Raw genomic sequence first — 17058 nt, forward strand, 5'->3', positions numbered from 1 at the left:
TCCAAAGGTTTTCCAAATGAAACGCTTCTTGTTAAAAGCTGCTGGGGAGGCGCGGCTCCCTCCCTACCGACGCTGTTGATGACAAATATTTGGTTATTATCATTTTAATTTGTCTCGTTTCTTATAATAATGATTTAAATCTTGTTTTCTGCTCCAAACTGAAAGAAGCCCCACAGCTCACTGAGGCTCTCTGGCGCCCCCCAGAGGACACCCGCGCCACAACATGAAGAAAAGATTATTTTTATTTTACTTTCTGAAGCTTTACTGGCATGTTAATTTTTAATGAAGAACTGCAAAAACAAACAAAAAAAAAAACGATTTAAACTTTACTCGTTTTTGTTTTCTCAAATGTTTTGACCTTCTCATTCATAGCGTTACTCATGGAAATCACACATTTGACCTTAAGAACTTTAAAGATTAAGATAAATGTGACTTAATCCAGTTGGTTCACATTCATATATTTAAAAAATGCAAGTCAACAAAAAGGCACCAACTTGTAATAAAGCTATAACAGTCACTTAATATTAAAGGATTTGCACCATTGACTATTTTACTACTTTTTTTGCTTGTGCGAAAAAAAAAAAAAACATTTATATATTTTATCCGATTTAAAACATAAAACTAAAAATGATCTCTTTGTGAGTTTTATGAACGAAAGAAATTTAGTCCAGAAGTTCAGTCATCATAACACATGTCCACATTTATTGATAAAACAGCACTGAAGCAATGCGCTGAAGGCTGCGAGATGCAAATAGAGCGATGACCTTGAAGTTAGGAACACTGTAACAAACAAACAAACAAACCAAAAAAACACCCTGAGCTGCCAAAGTCTTCAGAGCCAGAGGCCTGAGTCCCTGTTCTGTGCAATTCTGGAACAAAAACAAAGCAAAATGGCAAGGAGAGGAGTTCAAACTAACAACCAACAGAACACTGGCATCCTCTTTTCATGCATCTTGTCACTGAAAAACAACACACACTCACACACACACACACCACTGAACATAATCCACGGGTAAGGCTGGCAGGAACATCTTGTGCTGGTTTCAGCTGTATGACAGCAACTCTCACTCACAGGCCACTTTATTAGCTACACCTCCAAATGCAATGCCCTCCATTAACTGCTAATATTCGTATTTCATGCCGTATACTGCAGCGTCAATATATCCAATATATCCAATTGTGTGCCTGATCTACAGCCGGGTTCAGGTGCAGACCTCTGAAAATGATGCAGCTGCACGGCGCACACTGGGAAAATGAGCATTGATCTCAAATGGATACATCTATGTCCCACTGGGTTGCATTAGACAGTACGAATGTACGTAATAAATCAGCCGTTAAGTGTGGATGAAACAGACGAATAAAGCAGATGCAGGAGTAATTCACTGAGCGGCGCTGCAGCATGTGTGCTGAGAGTAGATCAAAAACGTCAACATATGGCTCAAACATAGAGAAAGACAACAGATCAGACATGTAATACAATATAAATCCCACAATATATTATCTTGTTAATTTACTGCAGCAACACGCTGCAATTGAAAATGTCGTCACTGTACACCTGAAGAGTTTTGAACCAAAGTCATTCGTCAGTCATTCGTTTGCCTGTATCTGTCGGTTTTAATCGTCGTCGTGATGGCAGCAGAGATTCTTCTGGCCTTTACGGGACACGCCAGCGTTTACGTGTCCACTAGATTAACTGTTCAGGCTTGTGGCCGCTCCAGGTCGGCTTCACGGCAGCTTCTGGAATTCAATTCAAACCGGAGGTAGCAGGCTGAGCTTCATAAGGTAAGGCAACATCTCGTACACATTCCAGTGGTTAAAATAGAAATAAAAAAAATCTGACTTTAGTGCATTTAGGTGCCAAGTATCCTTTTTTTTTTTTTTCAGAATTTGGGTGGTTTTATAATTTCTTGTTGTTGCTTGAGTATATCTTTTATAACTCTTCCTATCAGAATTTGGCCGCCATTAGTTCACATTACCTATGAAACATTCACAGCTTTAACTTCACAAGTTGAAGAGCAAATATTGGTGTGAAAATAAGAATTGTTTTAAAATGGGCATTGTTAAAAAGAAATGTACCAATAGGACTTCTTTAATGTACTTTAATCTAACTTTATTATGCACCACACCTTTTCGAAGGCATCTCGGTAGCAATGTGTGGGGTCACGTTCAAATACATGCGAACGCGCGCACGCACGCACGCACACGCACACGCACACACACACACACACACACACATTCCCACACTTACTGTAAACACAGCAGCTTTATCATTAAGCATGACAGAGATCACGACTCAACTTGTATCCCAGATTCAAAGCTAAATCATCAAAATATAAAAACAGCCAATGACCTGTTCAGACATGATAAACCAGGAAGTCTCGGCATTCAGTTATTATTGATGTAATTTGATCATCTTAAACTTGATGCGTTAAAATCCGTCAATTTCTGAAGCATCAGTGTGGATGACTGTGACCACAAAACTGCTTTAATTCTTCAGCTAACTCTCAATCATCTTGAAAGAGGCCGAGACAACAAAATATAAAGTCCAGTACAGATATCTATACGGGAATACAAACACCTCTGCAGGGAAGAAGTAGTAAACATTGTTTTTCTGGCGTTTGATGAGACAAAATAAGGAATTAACTGAGCGAGTGTCGGTTCATAAAGTCTATTCACAAAGACGTTGATGGAGAAGCACGTCGGAAGCATCAAAGCGCGCAGAATGAACAAACTGGCTCAGATTGATTACAACAGACACAATAAAACAAAAACGGGTTTTATCATAACTCTGATGCTGATGCAGACACAGTGTTTAAGCATCAGAGGGGATGTAAGGGTCACACTGTAACGGACAGTAGGAAGGATCCACAAACATAGACTGAGAGAAAGGTGGAAGCGCCGCAGTGAAAGGGTTAGGAGCCGTGAAGGCGCACTGGAGCGACGGGAATGAGTTAAAGGCGCTTTGAGAAACGGGTTGTTTGGCCTCCGCTTGCTGGGAGGAGGAGGAATGAGACGTACCGCTGAGGTCAGATAAGGAGCAGAGACTCTGGTGCTGTTTGAGCGGAGGACAGAAGACGTCTGCTGGAGGGAGGTCGGACGACTCGGCGCCGCCTGGCGGCTGCTTCGCATCTCCAACGCTGTGAGCGCTGCGCTGCCAGTCGCCGGACCCAGGACCGAAGGCGGGCATGAAAGGCAGAGTTTTAGGAGGGTGAGAAAAAAGGATGTCGGGTAAGACGAAGGGACGAGCGGAGAGGTTTGGGATGGAGGACGTCTTGGCTTCGCTCAAGTTCCTGAGTAACAGCACGCTCTCGGGCGTGTCAACGTGCAGCGGCGAGGGCTGCTTTTGCAAAGGCGTCCGGACGCTGCTGATGCTCCGATAGCTTTGGTCCTGGTCCCGATCCGAGGCCTCCAGCTCACCGAGCAGCAGGACCTCAGGAAAGCTGACCTCGGGTTTGTCTGGTAATGCAACCTGCTTCGGCCTCTGGAGCGGGAACATAACAACAGAATGTTTCATATCGGGCGTGTTTCTGAGGGGAGAGTCTGTCTCTGCACACAGAGGGAAAACAGTAATCCAGCAATCTGTACAATAAAGTAAAATACATGAATAAAGGACAATAAAAAGACAATGAATAACACAAAAGGTTTATTTGGTAAATAAAACACACTGGGTTGGAGCCTCATCGTTGTTTGAACGAGTATGTTAAATCAGGCTGAGTGAAGGAACATTTTGCAAGGACATAACATGAAATAGAAGGCAGATAAAGGGTCAGACGAGGGTGAATCATGTTACCTCCAAGTCAGTTTTAGGGATCCAGTGGGACACAGAGCTGTTTGATGGATCGGGGATGGCTTTAGACAGCTTGTCGTTCATGCTAAACATCAGAAATGAGAGAGAGGGAAAGAAATTAACTGAGAATAACCAGGACCACAGATCAGCGCACAGCTCACCCACTGTCTGAAAGATATGAATTACCTGAACTTATCATGTAATAATTCTGTAAATAAACCCCACTCTCATTCATACCAACACAAACCTGTCTTACATCTTAATGCGTGCCAGGACGACCATCAACACCAGCAGCACCGAAGTCAGAATGACTGAAAGCAGGACGTACTCCACCAGCGGGGCCTCAGCGGCTTCACACACACCAAAAAGCAGAGTTAAATATAATACAGCATGTAGGTATTTGAAGAGTGTGTGCTGTGCTCCCTCTTCACCTATGCTGAAACTACAAACGTCCCCTGCACGTCCAAAGCGGCCGCCAGTGTTCGCCCCTAAAGAAAACTGGTAGTTTCCAGGTGGCAGCTTCTCCCGAGTGTAGTGGTCAGAACCGCGGTCCAGAGTGAGATCTACAGGAATAATTCACAAAATGTGATGATATCAAACAGCCAAAGGAGAAAAGGTGCATTAGAAAATCCAATCTTCTAAAACTCTGGGTGTGTGTGTGTGCGTGTGTGAATGTGTGTGTCACTCACTCCTCCACGGTTCACCAGATTCTGTGATGTACAGGGTGTAGTTTTGAAGAAAGCCACAAAGCCGATGCACAGGAAGAGGCTGCCAGCGGAGTTCCACCGTGTGGTCGGAGGGCGAGCTGCATGTCAGCTTGGGGCCAGCAGAGGGCGCTGCGGGAACACAGAGAGCCAAACAGGCCGACGGCGATGAAGAACCATCAAATCACTTCTCTTCTCTTTATAACACACCTGAAGTCAGTAAAAACTGTTGTGTGAAACTCTGTTTTAGTTCCAGTTCTCTTTTTAACCTCACCCATATTGTTGAAAATTACGTTTTGAGTCCAGCCTGCCCCAATGTCAGGGTGGACAGAACGCTCCCTGGTTTCAGTCTGGATTTTGAGGGTTTGACAAATTTCTTTTTTAAACTTTACTCATTTGACATGAAGTTCCCATCCTGCTATATTTCTTCTCTCCTGTTTGTACTAAAGTCTGAAACCAATTTTCTGGTGCCTCCTGGCAGGTCGTCTCATGTGCGTCCTCAGAGTCGAAGAAAATTGGAATTTTTTAAACGAAATGATGTAAACTGACGCTTTTTTATTGCAACACAGGCCTCATTTCAAGATCATTAGAAAATACAATCATTCTTTCAAGTTAGTATCTTCAATTGTGCCATTAAATTTTTTTTTTCTGGTTTTATTTTCCTCATTCCAACACAACCTCATTATTTATTTATTTTTTGGTTAAATATGTTGCATTAGTGATGAAGTTTCTTTCAAAGTTTGAGCAAATGAGCATCAGTCTAAAACCGTTTGATAAAATATGGATAGAACATTGAAAGATAGACAGATTCTTTGCGGTATTTTTCGACACTCTTCATTCCAATGCAAGGTGTTCCTCAGCATGAAAACTCCTCAGAATAAGCAGTGGATCTCACGTACCTCCTTCTCGCGTGTAAAAAAACTGAGTCCTGTTTTCCCCTGCGATCTGTTTTTCTTCATACAGCACTCGGACCGAAACGGCGTAACACACCTCTGGCGTTAATCCCTCTGGAACAAAACAATATCGTCAGTATTGGTTTTCTGCGTCTCTCCTGGGCTGAAACGAGGTCAGATGTGGCGTCTTGTCCATACAATGCCACGTAGTCTGGAGATGATGGTCAGCAAGGGCAGCTTGTAACCAATAAAGTCATAATGATACCTGCCAATGGTGTAATAACCCCCCAGCAGAGTTATTTGACCAATTATTGTGATGTAAACTGATAAGTGGTTGTACCCATTCTCTAAATCTTCCTATGATATTCAAGAGAGCTTTACTCGGCTGAGCAGATGCAGGTAGAAATGGATTACCTGTGATGACCAGACTTCTGCTGGACTGACCGACTTTTTCCCAGTGCACGACGCCGCTGCCGTTTTCTCCGACGGCGAACCACTCCACCACGAAGCCGCTCACCGACGGGCCGACCGGAGGCGTCCAGCCAACTTCCACGCTGCTGTCGCTCAGCTGACTCACGCCGACGCTGCTCGGCGCTGAGGAGGGGAGCCACGAAATGGCAACTAAGAGTCGAAATACACGAGGACATGAGAGGATTCACCAAATCCATCCACCCACACCTTTAAATATCTTTTACTGTTCAAAAAAGTAAGAATGAAAACTTGCAGCTTTTTTTTTCTTCATATCGTCCTTCTAGCTGTCTGCTGATTTATTGTTATCTTCAAAACAACAGCGTTTTTTTTTTCCCCACACACAATAAGAAGCCACGTCACACTGCTTTACACTACCTTCCCTTGATGTCACTCATACCTTTGGACAGAGGAGTGCAAAAGATGAGAGACAAAGGAGACATTGAAGGAGTGAGTCAGGAAGGTGTGTAGGTGCGCCAGATGACGCCTCTTTTCAACTTGGAACTTATATAAACAGAAACTGAAAGAGAAGAGAAGAGCTTTACAAAGAAGTTGCTCCGGTTGCTCCTTCTGTGTTTGTTTTGAACTTCCGTCAATGCGTCAGGACAGAGTGACAAAATGCTGATTTACCCTAAAAGGTGTGTACCAATCAAAAAAAAAAATCATCCCTCGGGCTGTTTGCTGTCAGACTTTCGTCATGTCCGTGAGTAAGAAATCTCTGTTCAGTGCAGCAGTCATGAAAAAGTCAAGGGTTTGATTTACTAAGATCACACCTCCACAGACAGTGCTTTCACTTTGTGTGATTACTAATAATCTTCCGAGTAACATCACGTGTAAGCACGAGAACGGTCTTCTGGGGCCAGTGGTTCCAAACACTTCATCTGGATCATCCGGATTTTGAAATCCCATTTTTGCCTTTCCAAGATCAAGCAGTTCATCTTACTTTTACTTGGGTTCTTCAAAGCAGCACTGGATTGGATCCTCCTGATCCAGATACAGTTTTAAAGATGACCAGATCCGGATTATCAGTGATCTAAATGGAACATATCACAATGAACCAACTTGGGCTCACTGTAAGTGTTTCTATTTTGAGATTTTGTGACTGGAGGTTCTACCACAGGATCCGGGTTGTTCTTCGGTAACAGGGCCGAGATCCAGAACCAGTGTTTCCTCTGCATCGGGAGCAACTGGATCACTTTCCTCTAAAATCAGAGGCTCTCCGTCCCCAACAACACCTTAAATCCCTGAGAGCTTTAGCGTTCTCACCTCCAGTAATGTCCAGAACCACATCTGTGGAATCATTTTTCTTCAAGGGTTTGTTCCCTTTTTGGAGCTTTATTTCATGGGGACACAATCACTTTTTTTTTTCTTTGAACAACTGGCCCCTGGACGCTGCATCCTTTCCTCACTTATCTGCTGGCAGCTATCAAGGAGTTTTTGAATGGAGCGCAAAAATGGGGAGTAGGACTTGTGGTCCGGCCCCAGGGCCCGATACCAGGTCTGGGTTTCTTTGTATCTGTGTTTCTCGCAGTGTGTGAAAGCTGCTGGTTGCCCTGGTAATCCCAGTTGATGGAGAACTGAAGAGAGTGTCTCGCATCCTCTATTAATCCCAGACCGTCAGTTTCAGCTCCGTCTCCTCCTGGCAGCGCGTCGTCCGTCTTGATTACTTCACAGTTTGAATAACTTTAAGCCTCGGCTTCAGAAGCATTTTTAGGATTCTTATCTTTAGATTTATGTCTTGTCATTTATAAAGTTCACTGTATTTGCCTCCACGTTAGTTTATGTGGGTAAAAAAAGTTTTCTTTGTCTCTGACACCACATCTTGTTTCCTCATTTGTTTTTGTGTGAGAGGCGGGGGGTTTTACCAACCATGTTAAAAGTGTGTTTTAGTTGTTATTGATACATTTTTCTTTGGGTGTAGGACTTTTTTTTTTGTTTACAATGTAGTGCGTAAGCTCGTGAAAGGTGACAAAGATAAGAGTTCATTTCCTTTGTTAAGTGTTAAAGTGTGTGGGTGTGTTTTCTGTGCCACTTTTACAACTATGCCTATATTTTTGAGTGTGATGATGGGTTCTAGTGACGATTCATACAAAAGTCCCATGTGAGGTTTTACCTTGTTTGGAGGATTCGGGGATCCACAGTCGGGCTTCTGGTGAAGCCCCCCCGAAGGTGGAGGCCGTCAGGCTGCAGGAGCAGCGATCGGCGGGGAGATGTACGCTGCAGGATGTTTTTGTCGCGTCCAAATGTTTGCATCCGTTAAGGTTGTTCAGGACTCCATCTTTTTCTGTCTGACAAGTCACGTTGTAGAAGAGAACTCTGCCGCTGGCCGGTGGCAGAGGCTGAGGGAGAAAGGAGAGGATAACTGAGGATTGCTGCAATAATGTGAAAGCTTTAATGGGACAGTCGCCTCATCAGTCAGATTGCAATTCAATAAATGTGTAATTACAGAAAAACTGTTTTGCGTCAACACATTCGGAAGATGATTGAACACTGAGGCACAGAGCGATAATCACCGGTGCCCGATGACTCAGTCAAGTCAGATTTAATACACACATACATGCACACACACCTTCCAAAGCAGGGAGACGCGTCTCAGCCCACTGTGAGGACTTTCTCTCAGTCGCCTCCAGACCACCGGAGCAGCGGATGGAGCTTTAAGCAGAAAGAAGATTGAGCAATGCTAATGAAAAGATGTAATCACATTTGAAGGAAGACATCTTCACTCTCTAAATGACGATGGATCGACTTCTCAGGGTATGACAGGAGCTCGTCTCTCTGGTCTACATGTGGTGGATTGGACTGGTTTATGGTTTTTTTGAATTGCGCAGGGCTTATTGCTGAGCTCCCGTGTGCTGTGCAGTGTTCGGGGTGTTTATGTCTTCTGAAATCAGAGTGGGAGCAGTGTGCGCACTCCCTGCAGGAAGTCATTACAGGAGATGACGGCAGCAGAGCTGACATACCTTCCTTTGATCCTGATGTGAGAAGCAGATCTGTTAGTTGGTCTTACCAGCCTCTCCTGTCCGTCCGTCAAGAGGCTTGCTCCACTCGCTCCATGGGCTCGCTTCACTCTTGAAGCGATGTCGAAGTCTGATGCTGTAAGAGGTATTCGGTCTGAAACCGCAGACCTTAAACCAGAAACCGGTCACGCTCACGTTTGTCACTTTATCATGGTGCTGCCCAGGACAGAAGAACAGAACAAGATGCAGGGGCAATGATGGGAGCGTGGCTTGGAATATTCAAATAACAAAAGAAAAATAGGATAATAAAAACTATTTTGCGCAATGACTTACTTCCCCTTTGGCTCCGAACTCAATCTGGGAATTCAGTAACCCAGATTGGATGTCACTCGCTGCCAGTGGAAATTCATCTTCCTCAGGTTTGACCCACTCCAAGCCGAGACACTGAGACGACCCAGGGACAGGCTTGATGCACTTCAAAACCGGAGAGGGCAGTTTCACTGAGAAACACAGGGAAAACAAAGTCAGGAAAAGGCAGGAGACAAAACAAGAAAGCGTGAGTCAGAGACGCGCAACATCGTCACCTTCTTCCCTCCCAGGCCGACATCGGGGCTCAGATGAAATATTGTGACCGTCCATGTGGGCTGTGACCATAATGCAGTACTCGTGTCTGGAGGTTCTGTATTCCATCTTCATAGTGCACTCAGTGATGTTCGCAGTACAGTTCGATATGATGATGTCAGGTCGTTTCTTCCCCCTACACACACACACACACACACACACACACAAACATTTAAATCTCACCCTAATTTTATTAAAACTTTTAAATATGGTGATCATCCTGATGGAAACCTCACTTTTTTCCCCACAGTTTATTGTACCTACCTACCTGACATGTTGATATTGCAACATTTTACTGTGTTACGCTGCACGTACACGTGCAGTGTGTGACTGGCAGAAGCGTCATACCTAAAGTATGAAGATTCATTACTAGAAAACACCAAAAATTATCTCATCTGATCAATTTTTAATCCTCAGAATGACAAAGTCACCATAACTTCTTGTGTAAAAACAGACTTCGGTTCCGACAGCACCCACACGAAGGAGCACAAGCCAGAGACAGACAGGGAAATATCAGTCTCGGATGCATGTCATGCAACTCGGTGCTTATTCTTCACACGCTTGCCCAGTGCACGCGTGCACACACACACACACACAAACCACATATATCACACTATCATCTTTGTAACCACATGCTGTTGAAAGGAACTTCGAAGGGGGCCTGTCAAAGTTTCACAGTCAGATAGCATCAAAAACTCACACGAATGAACGATTCAGATGTAGATTGGGCCGACAAGCAGCACATGAAGTGAGAACTTGTTCGTCTATCACTCTTTAAACAAAAAAAAAACCCAAAAAAAACAGGAAATTGTTTTTAACTGAGCGCAGAGACGCAGAAAAGCTACACATAAAGGAAAGGTCTGACACATGAAGTCAGTGAGTCACATCAGATAACATCTCTGGAAAATATCCACAGTCTACAAGTAACAGTATTGAAAACTCTTTGAAAATGTAAATGTTAAAGTCACTTTATCTTAATGAGGCAGTGAGCCGGCACATTTTTATGACTGCACGAGGACCTTCAGCTTTTCGTTTTGTCGTCCTTGCACTGACCTTCATTTAAACTTTTAAAGTACTGTCGTTTCAGTGCGCATGCCGTTGCATCTTACCATGCCGCATCCCAGATCTCCAGCGTGTAATTTTTTGTCTTTGAGTCGGCTTCATGCTTCCAGCGGCAGGTGACATTTGTGCGCTCAAAAAACACGCAGTCGACTAACTTCGGGAGCTGCATGGAGGCCTTGGATGACGGAGACGAGAAAACTGGAAGAGGGACGGAGAATAGGGAAGAACCTGGAGTTTTAGTTTGGCACGGCCTCATATAACCCTTCTGGGGAGAGAAACTGCTGCACAGTGTCCAGATTTTGTTAATATTACAAAATCCATCAACTTATCAAACACTGCAGATTCAACATTAATTCCCAAACATGCTTTTTTTTAGCTGGTAAATAGATTGAATCATATTCAATTCATCATTAAAGATGAAGAGATAAGAGCTGTCATTTTCCTTGCGGTAATCGCAGTAGAGTGGTAGGCTCAAGCAAGAAGGGGCATGACAGTTGCTATTACAACATTCTTAACATAGCAGAAAACAACTTCTGATTACCTCTTTGTACACACCCACACGTAGGAAATCATAACAACACTGAAGTACTGCTTATCAAATTGAGACCTTTGCATTGTGCGGTGATTTGACGGGCAGTACCTGATGAGAATCCCACCCCCATCATGAAGGTCAGCACCACGGCCGGACTCGCCTCCATCAGCGCCGCCCGCTGTCTCACCCTCTTTTTCCAGAGCCGTTTACAGCTTGAAGCTCCTGTAACAAAAGAGTGAAATTGGGTGTCAGGCGTGCGGCGGGCTCAGGACACACGGAGGCTGGTCTGTCAGCATCTTCAAAGATTACTGAAGAATTCTGTTACTCTCTTATACCTGAAATCGACCAAATAAATCCAAGTTAAATGAAGAGAAGCTGCAGGGCCTGATTTGAAAGGAGTGGCTTGACAGGGACTTTCTCACAATGGATCATCTATATATCTCCAACATGCTTTAACTGTTTCACAATATCTTTTGCCTTTAGCTATACAACTCATGTCAAAAGACTGTCAGAGTTAATCTATGTCTCTAATTGACGATCCTGAAGCTTCTCAGAATTACAGGATGTTAAACACAAACAGTACTAAACACACAAGGATTTCTATAAATATAATAAATTCAGTTTTTCCACAGAGAGAATACTGGGTGATGTTAGTGCCGTGCAGCAGTGTTATTGACGAAGCGCCATAATTGGCTGCCTGGGCGTCTTTAAAACCCAAGTAATTTCGTTGCAACTTGGGTAACTTGTTGCAATGACAATAAAGGCTATTCTGATTCTATTGCAACAAAGCAGGAGTATTCAAATCGTATAATAAATAAACACCGAAAGTTCAACAATCGATCTCATGCATGCAAGATAAGACAGTTCAGATCTGAATGGCCATTTTTCATTGATCTCACATTTGGTATATCGATTTAACAAAATGTACACAAACGCTTTGGTAATCATTAACAGTCAGAAAAAGTCAACATTTGTTTTCTGTACTGAGCTCGTCGCTTCTCTTTAAGTCGCCATACATTTAAATGCTGCAAATGCTCACCAGTGATTTTGTTGGGTGCTCTTTCCTCCAGGTTCTCTCATAATGTGGAGCCAAACTTTTCTGATAGTCTTCCTCCAGTCAGTCTGTTTCCGCTGTTGGTCTGCTTTTTCACTGACGACTATGTGTTCCTCATTTTCTCTATATGTGGAATGCCTTGAAGGGCAGTGTAGCAGTTGGTGCTACAATATTCAGGTCAAACTGAAATTGAAATGTATGGCTCTTGTCTGTGAGCTATGATTTATAGATCAGGTTCGGACTCACTTAAATAGGTTGATTTGATCAGAATCAAAATACAGCTATCTGTAATGAGGGGGAATTTTTTTTAAATCACTATTTAATTGAATTCAGATTTCAATTCAGTTGTATTTACAAAACAACAATTATAACAGGGTCATTTCTGGGAAAACCAAACAGTTCCACATGAGCAAGCAAGTTCAGAATTGGTGAAATATCTCGGGACTGAAACTGCTATAAAAACAAAGAAACCGAAAAAAGAAAAAGAACTCAGGTGTTGGAAGCATTCCCCTCCCCCCCCCACCCTATTTCACTGGCCCACATCTGTGAGAAATATGCATTTGTGGGATGAGCACGTCTGCAGATCTAATGCCAAACGGTCAGTTCTGCTGCTGAGCTGCATATTCCGCTCTCCTGGCACAAGACAAACGCATGTTCCAGACAAATGTAGACGAATAAATAAGTTTTGCAAAGACTCATTAAATCAAAAACCTAAACAGGCAATACATTATACTCGTTTTCTCCGAATTAATAAACCAGTCAAACAACAGTCTCCTGCTGTACGTCAGCCAACCAGTTGTGAATAATAATTCACAAATGACTCATTTTTTATTTTTTTTTACATTTAAGTAGAAAAGAGGCGGGACGCCGTCCAGACTGAAGAGTTGCGCTGAAAGTTTCAGAGTTTGAGGAGTTTCTGTAAAGACGCGGATAAATCTCCACTTACTCACGCTGCCGCGGCTCGCTTGTTCAAATCCAGGCGCACGTCTGTCAGGAAGCTCCCGAGCTTTGCCTCATCCTCGCTGTTGCGAAAGTAAAAAGTCTCATTAGGCGCCGCCTCCGCGTGGCACCCGCTGCGGCTCGAGGCCCCACACGGGGACATGGGAAGCCGACATTCGAGGTCCTGAACTTTACCGCTATCTGGGGACATTTTCTCTTTTATCAACACCAAAATCTGTGCTCAGCTGCCATCCTGTCCTCGCCTCTGTTGTTTTAACGTCGGTTTCCTTCCTCGTGGGTTATTCTCATGACTACTGGATTTCTCTCACGTGACTCACTGCCGCTCGGTCTTGTGTCACCAGATGTCTCTCAGCTCAGGTGCAGTTAGGAACCATTTCCCCTGCTGTTTTCCATATTCAAAATAAATCCGATCCTGTGATGTCTCTTCTCCCGCCACTGGCACACATAATCACATTGTATGTATAAACTCATCAGTCCAGAGTTCTGCATGTCTGACCCCAGAAGTGACAGCTGCTCGGTCAGGTGATAGATTTATGCAAAACACTCTCAAAAAAATTAATCCTTTTCAAGGTGTCAGGTGGGAATTATGGACATTTCAAGCATATTGTTGTTACAATCGTTTTAATAACACACATCCATCTGGAAGAGTAGATAACATGGAATTATTATCTTTGTCAATACAGAAAAAAAAAAAAAAAGATTTCACTTTTAAGTGAGAACAATAGCATTCCAGGGTTCCATCCTACTGTGAGATACATTTACGGGGCAGAGGTAAACACAGCTGCTGGATCCGTGGAGAGGGCTGGGCGGACCGGGCGGCCCGGCTGACGGCGTATGGGTCGTACCCCTCAAACAGAGCCTTCCGCTCTCTGGGGGCGGCCAGATCGTGAAGCCTCTGGCTGGCTGCATGGTGTCGTGCCGTTCTGGAGACGGGCCAACACGCCGAGCGCTCCCCTTTGAACATGGGATGGTCATGCTTCGGGGCTGAACGCAAAAGACCAAAAAAAAAAACCATGTTGGGGGAGGCCAAATAGGTCACACATGTTCTGGAACAGTACATGACTGATTAACTCACTCGCCAGCAGCTCTATGTGAGCGTTTGCTTTGCTGGGGAGGTGGGTCAAAAGGCCAGCTTTACATTTTTGGCCGGATCCATCCTGAACCCGTCTTATTTTTGGTTGTGCGAGCCGGAAAATCCGTGGAGTTGCAACTACAGTCTGAGTACCGCTGCTCAGCTGACAGAAAAAACCACAAACAAGACAGTGCCAACCACAAAAATGCAATCACTGTCATTTCAGCAGAATAAATGTCACATCTGAATTATTTGATCCTGTCTAGACTATTTAATTGGTCTCAAATATCAAATATTCTAATATTATTTATAGCTCACATCTTCGGATCAAAAGCCATTTCATACCAATATATTTCTTGTGCGATGATTTAGTTTAACAAATTACAGTGATTATGATGTTAGTCTCAATGCTGCACTCTGAAGAATGCGTGTAGAACTCAAGATTATCCATTTATTAAACTTAAGTCCAGGTCAAAACACATATTACATATTCCCATACTGACAAGTGAAGGGCTTCAGAGAGTTCTCTATTGGTCAAGAGAGAGACAAAATCAAACACAAAACAAATCTGCAGGCGAGAAAACTCAAAACTAGAGAAACCACAAGTCATTTAAATGAGTCATATTATAAAACTTTTTAAATAATAACCTGAGTTTGATTGAAAATGCTTTTGTTATGCCAAAGACTCTGGGAAAAAGCCTTGCAGTGTCAACTTTTTGCCAGGAAATGTGGGGAGTGTTACTCACCGGAACTGGCAGCTGGCGGGCGAGCTGCCAGCCAGTCACAGGCCGCCGCGGCTCAGCCAGACGACACAGCCTCTGTGAGGCAACTGCCTTCAGAGCGCACTTACTCACCGCCCAGATCGGTGAGATCCTGAGAAACCAGAACCCAGACAAAAGAAATAAGGCTGAAGAAAAGCCAAGTGGACGTGTGAAAATGGCTCTAAGAAGAAAGAGGAAGGGTTAAAGCCACTCGAAGAGAGTTTTGGAAGGGTGGACACTGAATGTGCAGACAAAAAAAGGCTACTAAAGGAAGTATATTTACGTGTCTTGAGAGTCGAATCTTTTGCTTTTGCATAAATCCAACAATCGAGGGGTTAACTCTGAAGAAAAAAAACAAAGCAGAGCAAAAATAATTGTGCGTGGGCTTCTCAGATTGTGCGTCATTGGAGCCATCTTCGCTCCACATATGAAATAAAACATGCCTGTCTCTGCAGCACATACTGTCACCAGTGTTCAAAGCTTAATAAACTCAGGTAAACACAGCTAAGAGCTGCAGCATTTTATGTCTGATTAGCAATTAGTGGATGAATGCAAAGCTTTTATCAAGGGAAAAAAAAAAGAACAAAGATTCAGGCAACAGAGGCTGAAGGGCCGTACGCTGCTCTACAGCCACACATCACTTGGAAGAAAAAAGCAACAAGCATTAAACAAATTGGTAAGAGGGAGTTAAAGAGGAAAAACAAATGGGTTTACTGTTGGTGGTGGATCCCGTCCTTTCTGGTGGTAATTTATCCAGCCAGTAAACGGAGCGACTGTAAAATAAACAGGAGAGTAACTCAGGAGAAAGGCTGATTTGACAGGATTGCTCTCAGGAAGATCAAAGGGCATCAAGCAGGCCTACCGGTCAGGAGATCTGAGCTGGTCTGCTCTTGGTTGAGCGAGCTGATGTATCCGAGCAGCCATGAAAACACTCAAAAGTAAAAAACAGCTTGTTAAAGAAATATCTACGTACGAGACGTTCCTCTGCTATTACAGAGGATTTTGTGGTGGAGCTCAGCCGGAGAGACGACGTAATGCAGCTGATGCTTTAAAAGCCTCACTGAGAATGAAAGCAAGCTGAAATGATAGGAGAAAGACACTAAGGATGCACAAATGTTTAACTTTTGAGGATTTAGGATGTCACTGAAATAGACCACACTCTAAACTGACCCAAAGAACAAAATTGTGCAATCAAATTGAATTTTAAGATCACAAAATCTGGCTTGGAACTTGGCTCAATGACTTCTTTTTCTACATTTTTTGCAACTCTGGCCTCCCTTCACTCCCGTGTCCATATCAGTCCCTCTGTTTGTTTGGTTGTCCCCCTGTGCGCCTCTCTGCGCCTCTCTTCCCGGATTCTCTCCAACGCCAGTTCAGCCCTGTTCCCGGTGTCGTCTGTTCCTGCTCAGCTTCTCTCGTTATCCTCGGTTCAGTGAAGTGCTGAATCTCACCTGGATGCCTGAGCTTGAGTCCTTACACCTGCGCCGTGACAGTATACCGTTTCTCTTAAAGAGGACAGACTAGAAAATGGAAACAGTGTTTAAAGTGGGACTTCAAGACAAAGCTCAGAGCAAATTTTAATCATTTTCTTAGCTGCATCACATCTGCTTTGGAAATTGGTGGAAATGAAGTGAGCAGAAATGTGGCTAAATGAATTCTCCGGTTCACCTGCTCCCCTTTATCAATATAAACAACATGAAAAAACAAGAGACATTCTGTATTAATAATTAAGGGCATTATTGCATGTAACCGCCAAGTGCATAAGGCCTGGAAAACTTCACCGGAATAAGAGAGGTTTACCACACACTCAGTGCTGCGTCATACTGCTGACATGAATAATTTAACATAACAGATACATGCTTTGCAGGAAGTTTATTTTACCTGATGTTTTCATGCAGTGGCTCCTTCCCTCGGTGACACAAACACCTGCCGGTTGCTATAGTGACAGGTAACAGTACACCAAACAGCCTCAACGTGCAGACGTGAGATGAACGGGCGTCCATTCGGTCTTATCAACAGCTTTAATAGTTGATATGAGATGACATGAATCTGCAGTACTCTCTGTGGTGTAGTGGTTAGCAGCACTCTCCCCTCACAGCGGGACAGCCCTTGGTTTGAGTCCAGGCTATGGAGCCTTCCTGGTGACTAGTCATTTTCTCACCAAGCCTCTTCATTGGGAAGAATAAA

The 17058-nt window shown here is 43.6% G+C and overlaps 2 protein-coding genes across 3 annotated transcripts; both read right to left on the reverse strand.

Moving 5' to 3' along the window:
• Nucleotides 1–1937: 1937 nt before the first annotated feature.
• Nucleotides 1938–13085, reverse strand: LOC115406611 (interleukin-31 receptor subunit alpha). Of its 2 annotated transcripts, none has more exons than XM_030116743.1 (15): nt 13025–13085; nt 11133–11246; nt 10540–10690; nt 9394–9566; nt 9143–9309; nt 8860–9025; nt 8422–8504; nt 7966–8191; nt 5799–5978; nt 5391–5498; nt 4477–4623; nt 4219–4350; nt 4044–4137; nt 3791–3872; nt 1938–3481 (listed from the first exon to the last, which is right to left on the reverse strand). In XM_030116743.1, the coding sequence occupies exons 2-15, from the start codon at nt 11188–11190 to the stop codon at nt 2813–2815; spliced, it is 2436 nt and encodes an 811-aa protein (XP_029972603.1). In that variant the 5' UTR covers nt 11191–11246; nt 13025–13085; the 3' UTR covers nt 1938–2812. The 2 variants fall into 2 exon arrangements, with proteins under 2 accessions (XP_029972603.1, XP_029972602.1); XM_030116742.1 differs by having other exon boundaries at nt 5799–6005.
• A 693-nt stretch (nt 13086–13778) lies between these two features.
• On the reverse strand, nt 13779–15917 carry LOC115407134 (testicular haploid expressed gene protein-like). The gene is made up of 6 exons (XM_030117492.1): nt 15734–15917; nt 15586–15644; nt 15155–15212; nt 14857–14983; nt 14114–14297; nt 13779–14022 (listed from the first exon to the last, which is right to left on the reverse strand). Exons 1-6 carry the CDS (start codon nt 15793–15795, stop codon nt 13781–13783), a joined length of 732 nt encoding a protein of 243 aa, XP_029973352.1. The 5' UTR covers nt 15796–15917; the 3' UTR covers nt 13779–13780.
• Nucleotides 15918–17058: the final 1141 nt, after the last annotated feature.

This window comes from Salarias fasciatus, chromosome 19, assembly GCF_902148845.1.
Source record: "Salarias fasciatus chromosome 19, fSalaFa1.1, whole genome shotgun sequence".
Lineage (NCBI taxonomy): Eukaryota > Metazoa > Chordata > Actinopteri > Blenniiformes > Blenniidae > Salarias > Salarias fasciatus.